This window comes from Moschus berezovskii, chromosome 3 (assembly GCF_049115385.1).
Source record: "Moschus berezovskii isolate FMDL1 chromosome 3, NW_MosBer_1.0, whole genome shotgun sequence".
NCBI lineage: Eukaryota > Metazoa > Chordata > Mammalia > Artiodactyla > Moschidae > Moschus > Moschus berezovskii.
The window spans coordinates 127,773,530-127,794,621 of NC_142462.1; the positions used below are offsets into that span (position 1 = coordinate 127,773,530).

A 21,092-nucleotide genomic window follows, 5' to 3' on the forward strand; every position below is an offset into this window, starting at 1 on the left:
CAGCCTACAGTCACTCTGTTCAAGGCCTGTCAGAACTCTTTAATTCAGGTCTGTCCAGTTTTTGAAGCCTGTGCTTTCCACCCTCAACACAAGACAAAAATAAGACCTAAAAGACAAACTGATATGGAAAGCTGAGGTAGGGGAGAAGGCTTAAAACACACTAACAGTTTTAGGCAACCTATAATTTTAGTAAAGAAACTAAAGCAAAATACACAAAAGCTTCTTTTACCAGAATACCAATTTTTCAATTCCATTTCATGCTAAGCAAATGCGCAGTCCTTTAACAGAACATAGCCATTACCTTACTAGTCCTTTCATAAAACACCCAGGCACAAGTTTCAATACAAACAAACTGAAAGAAGGATCATTAGGGTTACTATTATATTACATTAGTACAGGAAAATGTGTAAGATACTAAAGGACACACTATAATATGAAAGCAATCCCACAGGATAATTTAGGTACCAGTGTCACATTGCTTTTGTGGCAAAAAGTATCCTTACGCAAACAGCACTAGGAATTCCAAGATGCCACAGAAGAGCCACCTTATGACACTGAACTAGGCTTACAGACTAGAGAGAAGCCACTGCCTGGCTGTGAAGCTTCAAAGGACAGGCTGACTCTTGACAGTGGTTAATGCTGGTGATGGCTAAGTTGAAGGCAGTGCTCACTGACCATCTGAAAATGCTAGGGCCCTTAAGAATGACACTGAATCTACTCTGCCTGTGCCCTGTAAATGGAACAAAGCCTGGATGACAGCACATCTGTTGACAACATGGTTTACTGAACATTTTAAGCCTACTGTTGAGACCTACTGCTCAGATTAAAGTGCGAGTGAAAGCGAAGTTGCTCAGTCGTGTCCAACTCTTTGCAAGCCTCCGTCCATGGGATTCTCCAGGCAAGAATACTAGAGTGGGTTGCCATTTCCTCCTCCAGGGGATCTTCCAGACCCAGGGATCGAACCTGGGTCTCCCGCATTGCAGGCAGACGCTTTACCCTCTGAGCCACCAGGAAGGATCCCTTTAAAAAATTGCTGCTCACTGACAATGTGCCTGGTCACCTAAGAGCTCCAATCGAGATATACAAAGAGATTCAAGTTGTTTCCATACCTGCGGACACAACATCCACTCTGCAGCCCATGGATCAAGGAGTAATTTTGACTTTCAAGCCTTTTTATTTAAGAAATACACTCTGTAAAGTTTTGGCTGCCACAGACAATGATTCCTCTGGGCAAAGTTATTTGAAAACCCTCTGGAAAGGACTCACCATTCTAAATGCCATTAAGAACATTCAATATTCATGGGAAGAGATCAAAACACCAATAAAAACAGGAGACTGGGAGAGGTTGGTTTTGACCCTCACAGATGACTCTGAGGGGCTCAAGCCTTTAGTGGAGGAAGAAGCAGCAGAGGCGGTGGAGACAGCAAGAGAACTAGAATTAGAAGGGGAGCCTCAGTATGTGACTGAAACAATGCAATCTCACGATTAATTTTCACAGAAAAGCACTGCCTCTTAGGGATGAGCAGAGAAAATGGTTTCTTGAGGTGGGATCTATTCCTGGTGAAGATGCTGTGAAGAGTGCTGAAATGGCAACAAACGATTCAGAGTATTACATAAACTTAGTTAAGGAGACAGCAGCAAGGTTTGAGAGGACTGAGTCCAATTTTGAAATAAGTTCTAATATGGCTCAAATGGTATCAAACAGCACTGCATGCTGCAGAGAAAGGAACAGTCAATTAAGGTGGCAACCATGGCCATCTTATTTTAAGAAACTGCCACAGCCACCCTCCTTCAGCAACCTTCCCCCGATCAGCAGCCAGCATCAAGGCAAGACCCTCCAGCAGCAAAAAGATACTGACTCACTAAAGACTCAGATGATGATTAGCATCTTTTTAGCAAAGAGGTGTTTTTAAACTATCACCGACTCGATGGACATGAGTTTGAATGAACTCGGGAGTTGGTGATGGACAGGGAGGCCTGGCGTGCTGCGATTCATGGGTCGCAAAGAGTCAGACATGACTGAGTGACTGAACTGAACTGACACTGTTTTTCAGACACAATGCTATTGCACATTTAATAGACTACAGTGTAGTATAACCATAACTTTCATATGTACTGGGAAGCCAAAAACTCATGTGACTCGCTTTACTGCAATATTTACTCTATTGTGGTGGTCTGGAAATAAATCCACAGTATCTCCAAGGCTGTCAGTCTGTACACAGTGTAGGTATGTCTATTAAATACCTTCAGATATCCACCCAACTTAAAGGAACATCACCGCAACCACTGTGCACCCATGTAGCCCTCTGAACCATACACACCTGCAGCACCAACCTGGTTTTCACCAATTTGAGCTGCTGTGCTCGTCATTTACTTTTTTTGAAAAGGCAGAGAAACCAGAGATCACAGTGCCAACATCCATTGGATCATAGGAAAAGCCAGAAAATTCCAGAAAAGTATTACTTCTGCTTCACAGACTACACCAAAGCCTTTGACTGGGTGGATCACAACAAAAAACTGTGGAAAATTATTAGAGATGTGAATACCAGACCACCGTACCCACCTCCTGCAAAACCTGCAGGCCAAGAAGCAACAGTTAGAACCAGACAGGGAACAAGGGACTGGTTCCATATTGGAGAACGAGTATGTCAAGGCTGCTTATTTATGTAACTGATATGCAGAGTACATCATGCAAAATGCCAGGCTGGATGAAGCACAAGCTGGAATCAAGATTGCCAGGAAAATATCAATAACCTCAGATATGCAGATGACACCACCCTTACGGCAGAAAGCAAAGAGGAACTAAGCAGCCTCTTGATGAAAGTGAAAGAGGAGAGTCAAAGGTTGGCTTAAAGCTCAACATTCAAAATCCCATCACTTCATAGCAAACAGATGGGGAAACAATGGAAACGGTGACAGACTTTATTTTCTTGGGCTTCAAAATCACTGCAGATGGTGACTACAGCCATGAAATTAAAAGAGATGCTTGCTCCTTGAAAGAAAAACTATGACCAACCTAGACGGCATACTAAAAAGCAGAAACATTACTTTGCCAACAAAGGTCCATCTAGTCAAAGCTATTGTTTTTCCAGTAGTCATGTATGGATGTGAGAGTTGAACTATAAAGAAAGCTGAGCGCAGAAGAATCGATGCTTCTGAATTGTGGTGCTGGAGAAGACTCTTGAAAGTCCCTTCGACTACAAGGAGATCAAGTCATTCGATTCTAAAGGAAATCTATCCTGAATCTTCACTGGAGGGACTGATGCTGAGGCTGAAGCTCCAATACCTTGGCCACCTGATGTGAGGAACTGACTCATTTGAAAAGACCCCGATACTGAGGGAAGACTGAAGGCAGAAGGAGAAGGGGACGACAGAGGATGAAATGGTTGGATGGCATCACCGACTCGATGGACATGAGTGTGAGTAAGCTCTGGGAGACGGTGAAGGATAGGGAGGCCTGGCTGCAGTCCATGGGGCTGCAAAGAGTCGGACACGACTGAGCAACTTAACAACAATGTGTAACAAAAAACTTACCATTTCAACCACTGTCAAGTGTACAGTTCTGTGAGATGAGGTACATTCACAGAGTCATGCAACCATCACCACCATCCATCTCCAGGGCTTCTGATATACTCAAACTCTGCACTCATTAAACACTCACTCTCCATCTGACCCCAGCCCACCCACCATCTGCTTTATGTCTCTATGAATCTGACTATACTATAAGTGAAATCACAACAGTATTTGTCTTGTGTCTGACTTTATTTCACTCAGCATAATGCTCTCAAGGTTTATCTGTGCTGTAGCATGTCAGAATCTCCTCCCTTGTTAAAGCTAATAATATTCCACTGTATGCACAAACCACAATGTATCTATTAATCCACTGATGGATACTGGGGCTGTTTCCAACTTCGGTTATCTATTATAAATAATCCTTCCATGAAAATGGGTGTGTATATATATATCTGTGGAGTCCTTGCTTACAATTCTTTTGTGTACATACCCAGAACTGGAATATCTGGATCGTACGATAATCACATTTTTAATTTTTTAAACAACCACTATACTCTTTTCCACAGTGAGCGTATCATTTCATAGTCTGACTGACAGTGTACAAGAGTTTCAGTTCCTCAATATCCTCACCAACACCTGATACTTTCTTATTTTTTCCCTAGTAGCCAAATGCATGTGGAGGAGGCTCTTCCTGGGTTTTGATTTGCATTTCCCCAACGCCTAGTGACATTCGGGCCTTCTCAGGTGCTTACCAGCCACTTGTGCGTCTTCTTCAAAGCAATGTCTATGTAAGTGCTTTGTTCCTTTCTAAGGCTTTGATAGAGGAAGATTCACCACCATGTTCTTCAAAATTGTTTTGGCTATTCTTGGTTCTCTGCCTTCTATAGATCTGTACTATCTCCTTGTCACATGCTATAAAATAACCTTAAAATTTTTAATAGAGTTGTACTGACTCTAAAAAAACAAACCTGAAAACTGGTATAGTTATCATATAAAGAAATTCATAAACATAAAAAAGCTACCCATTTACCTAGGTCTCTTTAACATCTTTCGATATGATTTTTTCTTTCTGTATATTATTTCAATAAGTTTTTAAAAATCATTTGTTGGGTTTATTTCAACACACTTTAGGCTGTCTTGCTATATAAAATATATCTGTAATTAGATTTTCTGTTTGTTGTTTTTATTGATTTTTCTGTATTAATCCCACATCCAGCTTCCTTGCTAAATTTTCTTATTTGAATTATAATTTATCTTTAGATTCTACAGGACTTTTCAAAAGACAATGTCATCTGTTAATCAAGACTATTTTGTTGGTTCCTTTCAACTCTTCCTTTTCTGGCCTAACTGTGGCCGGTAAAGAACTCTACTGCAGTGCTATCTGTTACCAGAAACAAAAGCACTCAAGGCGGCTCTGAGTGTACAGCAGATGCTTCTAACACGTTACTAAGCAGTGCCAGTTGCAGGATCAGGGTGGACATCCACTCTCAGGTCACTGATCGCGTTCCCTCAGCTCTTGGTCTGCTTCTCAACCGCAATGGCCATCATTTCGCGGATGTGTTCTGTGTCTCTTCTGAGGTGCTCACTTGATTCTTTTCTCTCATTCACTCTCCTAATAGGAATTACAGCCATAGACTTCCAATGGTAAACCAACCCTGATAGCTGAAATAATTTTTCTGAATGACGATCTTTTGTGTACATAGCTGGATTCAGCTTAATATTTCCTGATTCATAAGAATTCATGAATAAGAATGGCTATAACGTTCCTTTCTCATACTAACCGTGTCTGCTTTCGGCATCAAGATTATACTAGTTCCATAAAATACAACTGTGCATGTTCCATCTTCAGATCACTGGACAAATTTGATGAAATTGTAGTTATCCGTTTTTTAAAGTCTGTAGAAATATCCTGGAAACTGTCTCGACCTTTTCTTTAAATCAGAATGACTTAACAGAACTTTCATTTCTGGCAATATTGAGAACAAGGTATCCTTAATTCCCTCTGCCAAGACAAGTCTAAACTGCTACATCAAATACTTTCAAATCTCTCTGAAATCTTCTTTTTGTCTACTAACTCTGAGCAGTACATCAAATTTGGTACCTCTCACAATGCTAACTTTTCCCAGCTGTCTGGTCACCTTCTGAGTCCCTGCTCATCTTTAATACACAAACTTTTTGTCCTGCTGCTTCTGCCTTTACCACCTCCTGCCTCTGGGGACGCTGGGTCTGAGAGTGACTGGGTGAGGCCTCTCGGGACCCTGTGCCCTGGTGGGCCTGTAAGCGTTTACCGGCGCGCAGCCCCCAGGACCACGGGCTGTGTAAGTGTTCCTGGAGCTCGCTGGCAGCAGCTCCGCTCCGAGCACCCGGTCCTTCCTGTTCTTCACGTCCTTCAGCACATGGTTTTAATTTGTCAGAAACAGGTCCAAGAAGAATGTGAGGAACACAAATACTTGGATATCCAGAAATATTAAAATCAACCTGCTAACAGATGCAAAACTGGATAACATCCTGTGGGACAATAAAATGGAATGCTGGGTGCTATCTTTTGCACAGGGAAGAAATCACTTACAGTCTCTATCAGACAAATTAATTTGCATCGGGCTCAGTTTCCTCCAGCTTCACTCTAACCCTAAGGAGATGAAACACAGCAGGTCAACAGAACACCAGCCAAGGGTCACACCCCTGCAGGGTCACACAATCCCCAGCATCCACCGGCAACACCCAGGGTCTCCTCCATCCGTTTCCAAGTCTTGGACAATTTTCCCTGGCACTAGAAACTTTATGTACACAATTTATTAAAATAAGGACATAAACTATATGTACACACTAATTATGATTACACAATAATCCAAGCACAAATGCTGAAAGGTGATTTGGAATGATATAAAATACAACATGGTGTTAACCGGCTTTCTCTAAACTTGTTTAAATTATAATTAAAATATTAATGAAAAACCGACAGAAGTCAAGATACACAGGAGAATCAGCCAAAACCATCAACCTTGTGAACATGCTTCATGCACACAACGAAGAACCAAGAAAATGAAACGTTAAAGATCCTAGAATACAGACACATTTAGGAAAGGTTTGTATACATTTGCAGAAATCATCTTGGAATCCTGAGAAGGAATTTCTAAACACTAGATTGGAAAAGATCTTTAAGCAACTTTAAGGTCACGAGGTTCTAAAGGTCCTAAAGGAAGTCAACCCTGAATATTCATTGGAAGGACTGATGCTGAAGCTGAAGCTTCAATACTTTGGCCACCTGATGCGAAGAGCCGACTCACTGGAAAAGATCCTGATGCTGGGAAAGACTGAAGGCGGGAGGAGAAGGGGACAACAGAGGATGAGATGGTTGGATGGCATCACCGACTCGATGGACATGAGTTTGAGTAAGCTCCGGGAGTTGGTGATAGACAGGGAGGCCTGCCGTGCTGCAGTCCATGGGGTCACAAAGAGTCAGACACGACTGCGCGACTAAACAACAAGGTCACGAGAGGCCAAAACAGCTACAAAGCCAAAGAGGAGAGGCCAAAAGAAAAGACTGTGCCACACACTTGCTGATGGAATCAGAGCCAGTCCAAGCAGAGACCACAGAGCCTCCGAGGCCTGGAAAAATGAACCAAGAATGCCCCAAAACTAACAAATAACTGAGTTTTAGGTGAAGGGTCCGTAAAGCTAATAGGTAGAGATAGAGGAATCAGGGACATCAATTCAAGATGACAGTTAACAAACACATACATGTTTTACCACAGATAACAGGACAAACGTGTAATAAAGAAAGAATCAATTGGCTGTACTGTCCCCAGCAGCAGCAATAGTGCCCAGCATACAAAACGTGGTCAGTAGGAATGACCTGAATGAACTAACGATGCTGGAAGACAAGAGTGCCGCCAGCAGAGCAGCAACGTTGAGGAAACCCTAAATGACAGAAAGCAAACGGGATCGAATCTACAGAGAAATGTCCAGGGGAGATTATTAAAAAGCAGAATGAAAATAAGAAGAGAATAGTGATTCCAGGTAATACAAGCTGCAAAAAGTCCAAAAATATGTGTAATTATAAAGAAAGTGAAGTCACTCAGTCGTGTCCGACTCTTTGCAACCCCGTGGACTGTAGCCTACCAGGCTCCTCTGTCCGTGGGATGCTACAGGCAAGAATACTGGAGCGGGTTGCCATTTCCTTCTCCGGGGGATCTTCCCAACCCTGGGATCGAACCCGCGTCTCCCGCATTGGAGGCAGATGCTTTAACTTCTGAACCACCAGGGAAGCAAGTAAAATTTAAATATTAATATTAAAAAATAACAGGCAATAGTAATATTACTGTGTATATTTCTTTAGAATAACTGAGTAACAGAAAAATTTATTTCGATTCACTCTTTTTAATCACCTCACGAAATTAGCTCCAGATAGATTTTTTAAATATTAGATATTTGTGAAAACTCACAGAAAAGATAGCTAAAATAGAATAGACTATATTACTCATCCTTGGCTTTGAAGGAATAATAACACTTTAATAACTTAAACCAACATCAAATTACTAAGAAAGTGTAGGTTTACAATGGAAACAAGCTAGGATGAAATGAAATCAGGTTTTCTTGACCTAGTTACATGTTTGTTGTCAAGTAGTGAAGAACCTGCCTGACAAGGAAGGAGCAGCAAGAGATGTGGGCTCCGTCCCTGAGTAGGAAGACTCGCGGGAGGCGGGCATGGCGCCCTGCTCCAGGACTCCTGCCTAGGGAACCCAAGGGCAGAGGAGCCTGGCGGGTGACTGCCCATGGGGCCACAAAGAGTCAGACACAACTGAGCGCACACACACAATCCCTGAGTTTTCTCATACAATTAATTGAAAGGCAGTATCCCTTGTTATTAATAGGACCAGCTCAAAATTGTGTATGTTTTATGAATCTTAAAGTACATTAAATAAACTTTCTAATGTTTTAGAAACCAACATTAGTCATATATTTATAAATACTTAAAATTAAAATTTAATTATACATTATGCTAAACTGATATTATACATCAGGCTGGGTGATAAAATGATACATCAGTTCAGTTCAGTTGCTCAGTCATGTCCAACTCTGGACTGCAGCACGCCAGGCTCCCCTGTCCACCACCAACTCCCAGAGCTCGCTCAAACTGATGTCCATTGAGTCGGTGATGCCATCCAACCATCTCATTCTCTGTCGTCCCCTTCTCCTCCTGCCTTCAATCTTTCCCAGCATCAGGCTCTTTTCCAATGAGCCAGTTCATCGCATCAGGTGGCCAAAGTACTGGAGCTTCAGCATCAGTCCTTTCAATGAATATTCAGGACAGGTTTCCTTTAGGATCAACTGGTTTGTTCTCCTTGCAGTCCAAGGGACTCTCAAGAGTCTTCTCCAACACCACAGTTCAAAAGAATCAATTCTTCGGCAATCAGCTTTCTTTATGGTCCAAGTCTCACAGCCATACATGACGACTAGAAAAACCATAGCTTTGACTAGACAAACCTTTTTCAGTAATGTCTCTGCTTTTTAATATGCTGTCTAGGTTTGTCACAGCTTTTCTTCAAAGAAGCAAGCATCTTTTAATTTCATAGCTGCAGTCACCATCTGCAGTGATTTTGAAGCCCAAGAAAATGAAGTCTATCACTGTTTCCATTGTTTCCCTATCTATTTGCCGAGAAGTGATGGGACCGGATACCGTGATCTTAGTTTTTTGATGGTTGATAATTGATAAAATGTTGAAAATGATACGTAATACTTTGAAAAAACTGTTAGGCTAACTTTTTGGCTTGGCGTCCCTCAACAATTCAGGTAGTAATATCAAACCCCAATTCCTGTGAGGTAGAGGCCTGTGGACTCTCAGGGGAGACTTCTGCTCAGAGCTAAGGCTGACAGACATTCCCTGAGAGAGGGAGAGAGAGAAAGAGAATGTGTGTGTGTGTGTGTGTGTCTGTGTGGAGTGAGTGTGTGTGTATGTGTAAAACAAGTCTGCCTTTTTTTTTTTTTTTTTCCTGCTGAGGGCTTTCAGTGGAGTTTGTTTCAACTCCCAGCCTGAATGTCCTGGACCACCTGTAACTACCTCCCTCTCCTGATAGGTTATCACTTTTTCAGTTACCACTTAAGTTTTCTTGTGCCTGTGTGATTTCAGTCCTCGGAGATTTTACAAAGGTGAGTTACAGACACAGCATTATTTAAAAAGCAATGCTAGAAGGCAGTTTGGAGGTTACTTTGTGGGAGACTGAAACTGGAAGCAGAAAACACAGATGGACAGTGGCTTAAATAATCCAGGTAAACAATAAAGAAGCCTGAGCTACGGTAGTAACAGAGAGAGAACCTTACCCGGAAAACTGAAAGCGTATTTTAAAGTCATATAATGCAGCAGGTTTCTATCACAGTATAAGGGACTTCATTAAACCTCTTCTAAAAAATCAGAAATATCATTTAATTCTAGGCCTTTAAGAAAGAAGCAAAAATCATTGAGAGAAGATTTTCTGATACTTCAAAAAGGATTTTTTTAAAAAATTTAAGTCTTCCACAAGTCTGTTTAAAACCAGCCTGCTTAAAATTTAATACTTGTTAATTAACAAGAGAAATATTAATATCGAGTAATCCCAGTAAAGTATCAAAATATAAAAGCATTTAAATCCAACATTATAAAATAACTCAAAATTTCTTTGTGTTTCAAGAAAGATAATAAGAAATGCTTCCTTTAAATTGACCATTTCAGTACGTTTAATTGTTTTTCTGCTGTTGATGCATGGTTATTTTTTTGTTTTTGCCTACTCATCTTATTTTTAATGACTAAAAGAACAAACATTTTATGTATTTTTTAACAGTTCAACTGCTTTCAAAGTCAATCAGTCTGTAATAATAGTAAGGGCTAGTCTTTCTAGATGACAATTTCCTTTCGTTACCAGAAAGTATGCAAACCAATAAATTTTCTAGTATAACTATTAATGACTTAAGTTTTAAAGAAAAGCAGATACACTGCAACCTAAAATATCCCTTCATGTGAAAATTAGCAAACAATCGTGGTGCTCTGGATGTGTCTGAGCACACAGTTTTCACTCTGGTGCGAATGGGCCCAGTGACTGGGCCACACAGTGACGGCGTCAAGTCCCAGCCGCGCACGGTGCACGTGCACAGGGACCACAAGGTCTCGCCAGGGAGGCTCAAGAGACTACTGCACAGACAAGTAAAGCGTGGCTCCGTCGTGTCCGACTCTGCGACCCCATGGACTGCGGCCCACCACGCTCCTCTCTCTGTGGGCTTCTCCAGGCAAGAATACTGGAGTGGGCTGCCATGCCCTCTCCTCCAGGGGATCTTCCTGACCCAGGGATCGAACCCAGGTCTCCTGCACTGCAGGCAGGTTTTTTATCACCTGAGCCACCAGGGAAGCCCAAATAAATATGAGTTTAAGTGCCTCCCCAAAATAGAAGGTTTTAGCAACGCTAACTGTAGCCGCTTGGGTGGGCTCTCACCCTACAGACCCAATTACGCAAGGCGCTCTCTGCGGCTCCTGCTGCTTCGGCACTTCAGTCGTGCCCAACTCCGTGTGACCCCGTACACGGCTCTCCAGTCAGCATTAAATCCGACATCTAACTTTACCCTCAAATAAAATTCACTGCAACCAAGGGTAGCCAGTTTTCAACTTCCCCAAAAAAAGTTTTAGAAAAGAGACTCTAATTGATAATGATTATTCCTATAAAACTGTTTTATGTATATCAGAAGTATTAGGGCCAGTTTAATTAAAAGTATAATTAGTTTAAAATCTGAACCTGGTGATTTTTTATTTTCTCCCTACCTAAACTTCTCAATTAACAGATTATGAGACATTAGTTGGTAATTTAATTATCATATAAAATAAAGTTTAAAATTCAGTTACCTATTAAATACAATACCTTTTTTTATGACCTACACTGTTACAAGATAAAATCATTTCCATTTCAAAAAGTAACTAAAGCTGTGTCGACGCCACTCTAACTTCTTACATCATTCGCTATCACACGTGAAGTAACCTACACAGATCTTCCTGACACTTCATCATTAACCTGCTCACAGTTGGTGCCCTTAAGCCTCTGATAAAAAATGCCACTTCTATCTGCATCTCAGGGCTTTACACTCGCATTAGGTGAGGCACCCGGAGGACGAGGTCAGACCGCAGTCCACTGTACAGATGGAGACACTAAGAATCGAGCCTGGACTTTCAGGTCAGTAAAGGAGGCTCGGGAGTTAAGTCCGGGTCCTCACAGCAAAAACCTCTCCTCTCCTGATGACTGGAAAGCATCACTTCGTTACAAAGTGTGCAGGAACGGAGCAACGTGCTCTAAAAGCGCAGCTGCTCTGTGACGGCAACCGACCCGGTCACCAACATCACGCTTCAGCTGCCTCCATCCCCCAACAGTACCGAGAAGAGCGACGAAATTAATGTCACTCCATGAGCTAAATGATTTCTAATGCAAAATCGTTTAAACACAAACAAGTTTTAAATAAAACAAATGCAAACTTTTCTTCAAAATAATACTTTTATAAGTCTTTCTCTGAGACCCTGTGTCAAGCTCCAGTGTCTGAAATGTTCGTTTATATGATTATAATCACGCCTTTTACAGCAGAGTCACAAGGCCAAAGGAGCCCTGTACATAACACCACCACCAGAACCAAACGTTTTGAAAATAGTCATTCTTATCCATATTGTTTCCACAGAAAAAATCAGACCCTCAACTGAAGAAAGGCAGAGGAATTCTTTTAATAAATTACTGAATGGTTTTTTTCTTGAAGGTGTTGGGAAAATCGAATTAACACATAACAATAGCTAGTGAGATATGACTCCATTTTCTGTAATAAACACCAAGATCAAAACAAGACCCAAGGTAAATTTCCTTGAAAGGCCCCCAGCAGGAGTTTCCCTTTTTGCACGTGATTTCCTCTCACCCACAAAAACCAGGCCAAATATGCGCATGTGCCACTGACACTAAGCAGCACTTCCTTAATCACTCGCTTCCAACAATTTATGGATGATCAGTGGCAAAAACGAGCAAAAATAATGAAAGAATGCAATGGACTTCCTACTCACTTCTGTGTCTTTTTAAGATGGAGGCCTGATACAAATTAGCCACTGGGGGGAAAAAGTCATCTGGTCATAAAATACAGTACAAGGTCACTTTTATGTAAGTTTGCCAAAAGGGACATAAACCAGGACAATTTCAAACTGTGACACAGGATAGAAACATATTAAAGCGATGTCTGTTCCTCCTCTATTGTGCTGTCATGGCGCTCAGCTTTATAGACCTTGCAAGCACTGGCACCCAGCTCTTCGCTTCCACCTGGCCAGTCTAATTAATTAAGAAAGGAAGTTACCTCAGATTTTGTCCTTTCTGCTTTTATTATCAAGCACTTTGTTTGAAGTTCGAGGAGTTGCCCTCTTAATCCCGCAGACCGTGTGCTATGCTCTGGACATCTGGGGGTGTCTGGATGGCTTCAGTAATTGGTCAGGATGTTGCTGTCACTTACGTTAAAGTTTTATGCCACAACTTCAAATCAAAGATAGGCATTAATGTGAGGCACAGTATAAAGTTACTCCCAGAAACATCTTTGGTTCATGAAATAATCTGTCATTGACGAGATTTTTTTTTTACTTTCATTAAGTTGTTAAATTTTTTTCCTCATGACACTTTATTTTCCTTATGACATTTTAATTCAAAGTAAGATGTTAAGATACAATATAAAACAAACATATTCCTGACTCCCATTTAAACCCCGGCTAGAGATTAGACCAGTTGATTATACAATGGAAAAACATCTTCTGACATCATCTGAAATAATCCAGAGGTCCCTTGGAGGCAGCGTGGGGAGAGAGTTACACAGGTGACCTGAGTATGACAGGAACAGGAGCACGGTCAGCCCCGAGACCCTCACTCTCTGGGGTATGACTGAGCGGCCAAGACAAAAACTGTGGGAAAACATCTCTGCCACAAAACAAAAACAGAACCCACCAGACACAACCTCTTCATCAGAGCTGAAACGTAAGATGCAAGCAGAGGGCAGGTTCAAATACACACAAACACACGTAAGGCTCACTACAGTATACAGAGGTGATCACGAAATAATGTATACACATGAACACGTGTAATGCTCACTACAATATAGATAGGTGACCGTGAAATAATCTCAACTAGATTACTGTTTAACTACTAACAAAATTCCAAGGTAAAAGTTACCTTCTTACAAAAACAAAACAAAAAAACTTGCTTTATCAAAACCACTTATATTCTCCTACCCTTGAGAATTATAAAGAAGGGAAATAGCTAGGAGATGGGCCCAATAAAAAAGAAACATAGGCCAAGGCCAGGAGAGAGAAGAAAGGCGATCTAAGGCCCTTAAAAGGCCATGGTCAACCCCCCAGGCCTAAAATGTCCTGTTTGAATTAACATAGTGGTTTAATTAAAAACTAAGTACAGAATTCTGCTTAATTTGATTCTCAATTCAAGCTCTGCATCCGCCAAGGCCAGTGGCCAATTTCCGCATCTCCGCACGATATGCAAGGGGCTGCTTTAAAATCGACTGCCCAGGGGAATCAATGGGAGTTTGGTGGGGCCATGTGCCATTCAGGGGCTCCACCAGACTTCAACGCAGTAAAACAGCACCAGGAGGGAGGCCAAAGGGAAAAAAAGGAAATTTCACTTAACCATATTACAAGTTTGTCATTACTCAAATTATTGGGCTGAATCTACCAATTACGGTGCTTTCGAAAGCTCTCCTCAAGGTCGCCTTGGAAGTAGGTGTGTCAAATGTAACCAATGAACAAAGCGCTTTAAAAGGATCCATGTCAAAATGTCAACAACCCACTCCCTTCATCAGAGCAGTGGAGTTCCTCACTGAGCTACGACCTATGGAAATGCCACCTGTGGAAAGCACTGGAGATGTTATCAAACTCTGTTCAGAATCTGTGCAGTAAATACAAATGGTCATATATAAAAGGACGGCACAATCCTGCAAGCACAAGCATACCTAACACGGTTAGACTGAAATAAGACAGTGCTAATAATAACCCCTGGAACTTCCATGTAACTGGAAAAGGTAAACATTGTGAATAACATTCCATGATTACTCAGACTTTAAAGCTCTCTAAACATTTCTAATAAGGTCTAGATGCACATTCTTTTTAAATTTTACTGAAATATATTTGATTTACAATGTCGTGTTAATTTCTGCTGTATAGCAAAGTGACTCAGTTATACATATATTCTTTTTCAAATTCTCCTCCTTAGGTTTATCACAGAATATTGAATATAGTTCCTTGCAGATGTACCTTCTCTTAGGCAGTTTTGATTCTGCTTCAGTACATAACATTTCAAAATGGGAAAAATAATGTGGAATCATAAAATTGCCTAATAATACAAGAATAATTAAGAGCTGACTGCTGTATTTTGTTGCTTCCCAATGATCTATGCATGTAACACTGATGTTTTCTAGAATACTTGACAGTCAAATGCACGAAGCTCTAAGATAGTGACAATAATAACTAACATTTACTGAGTTCAATCCTGGGTTATGTGTTTCACGTGGACAATCACTTCTCATTCAGTCTTCCAGACGGAACGGTGAGGTAACTATCATCACTAGACCCACTCTACAGAAAGAAACCCTGAGGTACAGATGATGTCACCAGCCCAGGCAGCCTGACACTAAAGACAGATTCCCCCACTGCAGTCCTGCAATCTCTCTTCCACACCCTCACCGCCAGCACACTAAGAGGAGAATTATTCTACCTCCTCTCCTCCAAGCCACAACCCCACCTTCCTCCTTCCTTCAGCAGCATTTACTAAAGACCACACTCTTTAATTTGGTTTCTACAACTCCCACTCATCCCCCAGCTACCAGAGTCTCATAAATGAGAACCATCCTGAGCTCTGCTCCCCCTGCCTGTTTAATTCCTTGGCTGTGTCTGGGAATTAACTGGATGGGTCATGCCCACTGCATCCTACAGTCACTGGGCACATTAGTCCCCTCGGAGACCATGAAATGTAGCTGGTGGCTGCAGGGACTCTGAGGAGACATACTCAGAGATGCGCTCAGAAAAGGCATTCTTTGAATCCTGTACAAAGAGACTAGAAGTGAAAAGACTGGAAGGAAGGCCGCTGTGTAATTGTAGGTACAAAGTATCTTTCCTTACCTTCTTATGCCTCTCCTCAAGCTGTCTCCCCTGTGACCTCAGCGGACAAGGAGGAACAGGAGAACAGTAACTTCTCACTGGGCTTTTGCACCAACTGTTTTTAATTCTAGAGATGGTGCTAACTCTGCTCCGACAGACTTAGCCAAGTCCCTTTCCCAGTTGGTTAGTTCACAAGAAGGGAGGAAAATGATCTGGATGCAAGAGATTTGTCCATATTGCACACTGTTTTTAAAATAATCTATTTAACTAATAACCAGATTTTTACATCAAGCATAACCTAGGGAGCATACCTTTAATCTCCAAATATGAAAATACATTGATTACACTGAGCTTTACCTAGCTTCTGCACTTGATAAGATTACTTGTGAGACAGACGGGGGTGGGGAACTCTGCGTGTTTGAAGCAAGCATCGACAAGGCCATTTTAGTGACGCTGTTTGAGAGTCAGGGGCGTGGCTGATTCAGGGTGGTGATGTCCCCACCAGAGCGCTCTGCATGTGCAGTGCATGTACTCCTTCCCCAGGGACTTATGCTACATTCTGACACATGCATTTATCTCTAAACATGCTTCAATACAACAGTAGGTGCAGCAGTCTCGTCAGCAATCCTGTGCCAACCCCCTGGTGTCTACAGCATAAAACCCAGACTAGGTGGCAGAGGACACGGGCCTCGGGGTCTGACCCTGGCCAGCGCTCTGTCTCCATTCTCCACTCTGACTAAGCATCGGCCAGTCCTTCAGTTCAGGCAGTGTCTCAGGCTTTGCTGAAGCCTGGATGCTCACCTGCAAGTCTCAGCTCACGGGCAGGATAACTCCTCCCTGAAGTCTTCCCGATTCTCTAGGCAAACCAAGACATCCCTCCCAGAGCAGCTTGCTGTATCAAAGTTCCTCCAGCATCTATGACTTCTCCCTGTGTGAATCCCTTGAAGGCAAGAACACTGTCTTTTCGTTTCTGTACCCAGCAAGGTCCTCTAACAGCACAGGAATCACTGCTCAGTAAGGGCCTAGTAACACTGTGCCAAGTGAACGACTATCCATCAAAAGGCTCCCACATTTTACAAAACTTGCTTTCTCAAGTGTCCCCGATGATCTCGTTTCTTCTTCTCCTCTGATGACCTCTTTCTTCTCCGTGACCACATTCTTTCCTTCCGACCCCTCTTTGACGTTCTGTTCTACGTTCCAGTCTCCCAGAGCTCTGTCTCTTGGTTTCCAGACCACGCCTGCTCTGTTCACTACTACCTGCCACACCCCTGCAGGACAGCCCTGCCCCCTTGCATCACGCCTCTGCCCCTCCGTCCCTGGGCCCCTGGCCGGCCACCACCCAGCAGGCACCCTGCTGGCTGTACCTGTGCTCCCACAGTGCTACCTGTGAAGAACTGCACACTCTGGGAAGGTAAGAGCAAGCCCTGGGTCTTAGTTTGAGTTCTACAGTGGTAGAGATATGAGGTTCTTAGACAATTTAGTAACATTAACACCCTTGGATATAAAAGGAGAGTTTGAACTAAATCCCTTTCAACAACAAAACTTTCTATAATTCTTCAAGAAATTATGTTTTTTTTATTTTTTGTTATGTTTTTTGTTTAAAATGAAACTATACAAGTTGTTCCCATTACATGGATGACTTAAATAATTTACATATATCATTATAAAAAACAAATCAAATATATAAAAGCCAGTGTTCTCAATGCAGGTTTGACCACCATACTCAACCATCCACTCTGATCTCAGTAGATTCACCAAATGTGAAACGAACCATATACCACAGTATGAATACGAATAATTCTAACTAAAAGTTAAAAAGGTGTAATATGTCTGAAACCTGTAACACTAGAACTCATTTCGTCAAGTTTTAAAAGTCACTCAAAAAGTATTAACTACTGAAATCCTTCCAATATATTCCAAGCTTTTATAGCAAACAGCTCCACAAGCTATAAATGGAAATGTTGTTCCCTTCACTTTAAAATGTCCTACTATTCAAGGACAGAGGGAGTGAGTCCCACTTACAAGGTCTGGATTAACTAAGATGCTCTGGCAGTCTGCTCTCTGCCCACTTCTCTGCCTCCCACACTCATCTCACAGTAAGTCACGGATCCTGGGAACCCGACAATCCAGGGCAGCCCGGTAACATGCTGCCCTCCTGCAAACACTGGGTGTGAAACCACTTCTACATCAAGATACAGCTTAAGATTTTTAGAATTTCATGGCATGCTTTACACTAAATGACAGTATCTAGGAAAAGAATAATAGCCGTTGTATCAGGCTTATTCATTCTAGAAAAGAATACTCCACCAACTCTGTACGTACTACAAAAAGCATTCAAAGGTCAAACGATGACTTCCTTCCTGTGGACACTTTTATTAACTCAATGTGTAACATTATTAACATTATTGCAAAAGCATATTAATATTAATAAGGTACTGCTATTATTAAATGTTTTACATTTCAGTAAAAGTTGCTTAAGCCTACTATTTCTAGTTCAACAATGAATGACATTTACTTTTTCATTTAAGAAATTTAATTCTAAAACATCATTTACTTACCTTTTTCAGACCAGCAAAACCTTCTGATTCCAGAAAGAAAAAGGCAAAGGGCATCAACACAAATAAACAAAGATTGGAAAAGAGAGAAGCAAGGTTCCACAAACCTATGAGGATAACAATAAAGGAAAAATGAGTTAACTGCTGTGCTACGTTCTGCTATCAGTCAAAGCAAAAACTAAACATAAACTTAATAAAGAGGCCTAACAAAGTACCTAAACTTAGAAATCAGAATAATTACACATTTCTGTAAAATTTTTATAACTCTGCAACTTGTACTATTGGGAAAAGTCAATATAGAAACTACTGATTTTTCCTCGTGCTCTAAAATAAATTCACTAAACATATGACATATGCAACAATCCAAAGACACAGCCTCTTCAGACATATTGGCACCTGACTATTTAAATTAGAGCCAGCAGCATTTATTGAGCACTTAATAAATGCCAGATACTCTACTAACCATTTTACATGTATTATCTTGTTTAATTTAAGCCTCATAAAACCCTAAAAGTAATAATTAGCATTTATTGAGCCCTCATGTGCCAAGCACTGTTCTAAATGATTTACAGATATTATACAAACTCATTTAGTCTTCACAGCAATCCCCCAACATGACAGAGGCTGGTTACATAAAACCCGCCAAGACTGCAGAGCCTGTGAGGAGCTACACTAATTCCTGGGATTTTTAAAAACGATCGCATCAGAGAAGTTTAGTAAGCAACTCCAACTGGGAAAGAAAACTTGAGAGGCAAGAGAGTTCGCATCACCTTTTCCCTTTCTGGCACATTCCACACTCATAAAATCACAATAAAAAGCAACTGAGATGATAGTAGGAGTTGATTTTTTAAAATACAGAGCTTTAGGTATCTCGTTGGGATATTTGGACCAGCAGCTCACTTTTTATAGGTAACACACTCAACTTTAAAACTGATGGCTATAATCTTCATTAAAATTTATACAAAGATAAAAATTATGCTAAGCATAAGTTCAACACACTACATACATTTAAAATCCAATGCTTTTGAAAACAGCCAACTGATGTTCTTTCGAGACCCTTGCTTATATGTCACTGCTCCAGGCACTGGAGACGCAGCAATGAAGGAAACACACACCTCTGCCCTCGGGGATCTCCCACTGACACCGGGGGATCACACACTGAGCTCTCAGGGAACCAAAGCAGACAGCTCCCAACTGCCCTGGCTACAGATTCACATACACGCTTCATAACAGCCCTAAACCCTTTCTGGAACAGCATGGAATGTAAACATAAAGAATGACTGCAGCACTTGTACAGGTTACCTAGAGAGATGTACTTCCTTTAGTAAACACGGTGATATAATTAAAAATCAATCTGCAGTTTCTTATTCAAAAATCTAGATAGGTTGAATGATTTTACAGTATATATTTATCTTAGCAGGAAACAGAATGTTTCACAAAGTGTCTTCAAAAACAATGTCTCATATCTTTCAGAGGGAAAAACTTTAATTTGTACTTTTAAAAATAAAAATTGTGCTAAAATTCTTAACCACTTTCAGTCTTAAAAAAAAGATGCTAAAAATCTTAATCTTCTTCAATCAGAGGGGTTATAGTTACAGCCAATTGTATTGTATTAATAACCAGGAAAGACACATAGGATGTTGACCAAATGGACACACAAGACTCCCAGACAGACCTGGTTTCCAGCCCCTGCACTTCCATGTGACAACCCTTCTAAGTCACAGGTTCATCATCCACACGAGGCTGAGGATCATGTCTGTAGGTGATGCTGAGAATTCAGCGAAATAATGCATGGACAACCAGCACGTCTGTCACCAAATAAGCACTTAATGACTTTTTGCTTTTAATAACCATCAGGTCCCCAGAGGCTACTAACTCACGGTGCTAAGTAGCTCCCGTACCAAGCTACCGGACTCTGAGCACCCGTGTTCACTTGGCCAAAAGGCACGACATATATGCAAAGCAAAAATATTAACCTGCAGCAAACCTGCCGAGTTATTAGTGACACAGTGTGCACGACTTACTGACGGTTTACGACTGCACTGACGTAAAGCGCACGACGCCATAAAACCTGCCGCCGCGTCACCGCAACCCAGAGAGCACATGCAACCGCCACGCCCAAGTATCCTCAGCAGCTTAGAGGCACTGCCTCCTGCGCCCTCCACCCGCCTCCACACTCCAGGAGTCAGACTCTGCACTTTATAAAAAACTATATTTTTTACAAAAACCTAAAATTTTCTGTACATGGTAAGTGTAGTATATGCTCTTGTTTTTGTCTGGCTTTTGTCACCTGGCACAATTCTGTTGAGGTTTTTTCAATGCTGTGGTGCATCGGTAGCCTGCCCCTTTGTATCAGGTTGGATTCAGTTAACCACACTTCATCCATGTCCCTGCAAACTATCTGAGCTGTGGTTCTCACAATAACACAACTTTACACATAAATGAGTTTTATACACTCAAGTACAAGTCTTCATATGGACACAAGCTTTCATATCTTTTGGGTAAATACGTGAGCGTGCAATGTCTGGGTCATAAAGTAGGTGTGTTTCTTAACATTTAAAGAAACTGCCAAAAGGTTTTCCAAAGTGGGTATACAATTTCACACACCCACCAGCAGAGCTGAAGTCTCATCCACATTTTGACAAAAAAATGGTCTTTTCAGGTTCAGTCATTCTCACGGGTGCACACGGGTACCTCATCACTGCTTTAATTTGCATTGCCCCCATGAATAACAATGTCACATCTTTTCATGACCTTATCTGCCATCCATTTACAACTTGCTACACGTCTCTCCAAATTTGTTGCCCATTGTTTCACTGGGTTGTACTTAGTGAGTCTGGCAGTTCTTTATATGCTGTGATTATCAGGCATATGATTCCCAGATACTTTCT

The 21,092-nt window shown here is 41.4% G+C and overlaps 1 protein-coding gene across 6 annotated transcripts in view; it reads right to left on the minus strand.

Moving 5' to 3' along the window:
- Positions 1-21,092, minus strand: part of LMBR1 (limb development membrane protein 1) — a 145,363-nt gene that overhangs the window by 73,576 nt on the left and 50,695 nt on the right. For 5 of the 6 annotated variants that reach the window (XM_088834787.1, XM_055421640.2, XM_055421643.2 and 2 more), the window contains one exon: positions 18,205-18,308. The exons of the other annotated variant lie outside the window; for it this stretch is intronic. In XM_088834787.1, the coding sequence (XP_088690913.1) occupies positions 18,205-18,308 (104 nt within the window). The remainder of the gene's footprint in view (positions 1-18,204; positions 18,309-21,092) is intronic. 6 annotated transcript variants of the gene reach the window in all.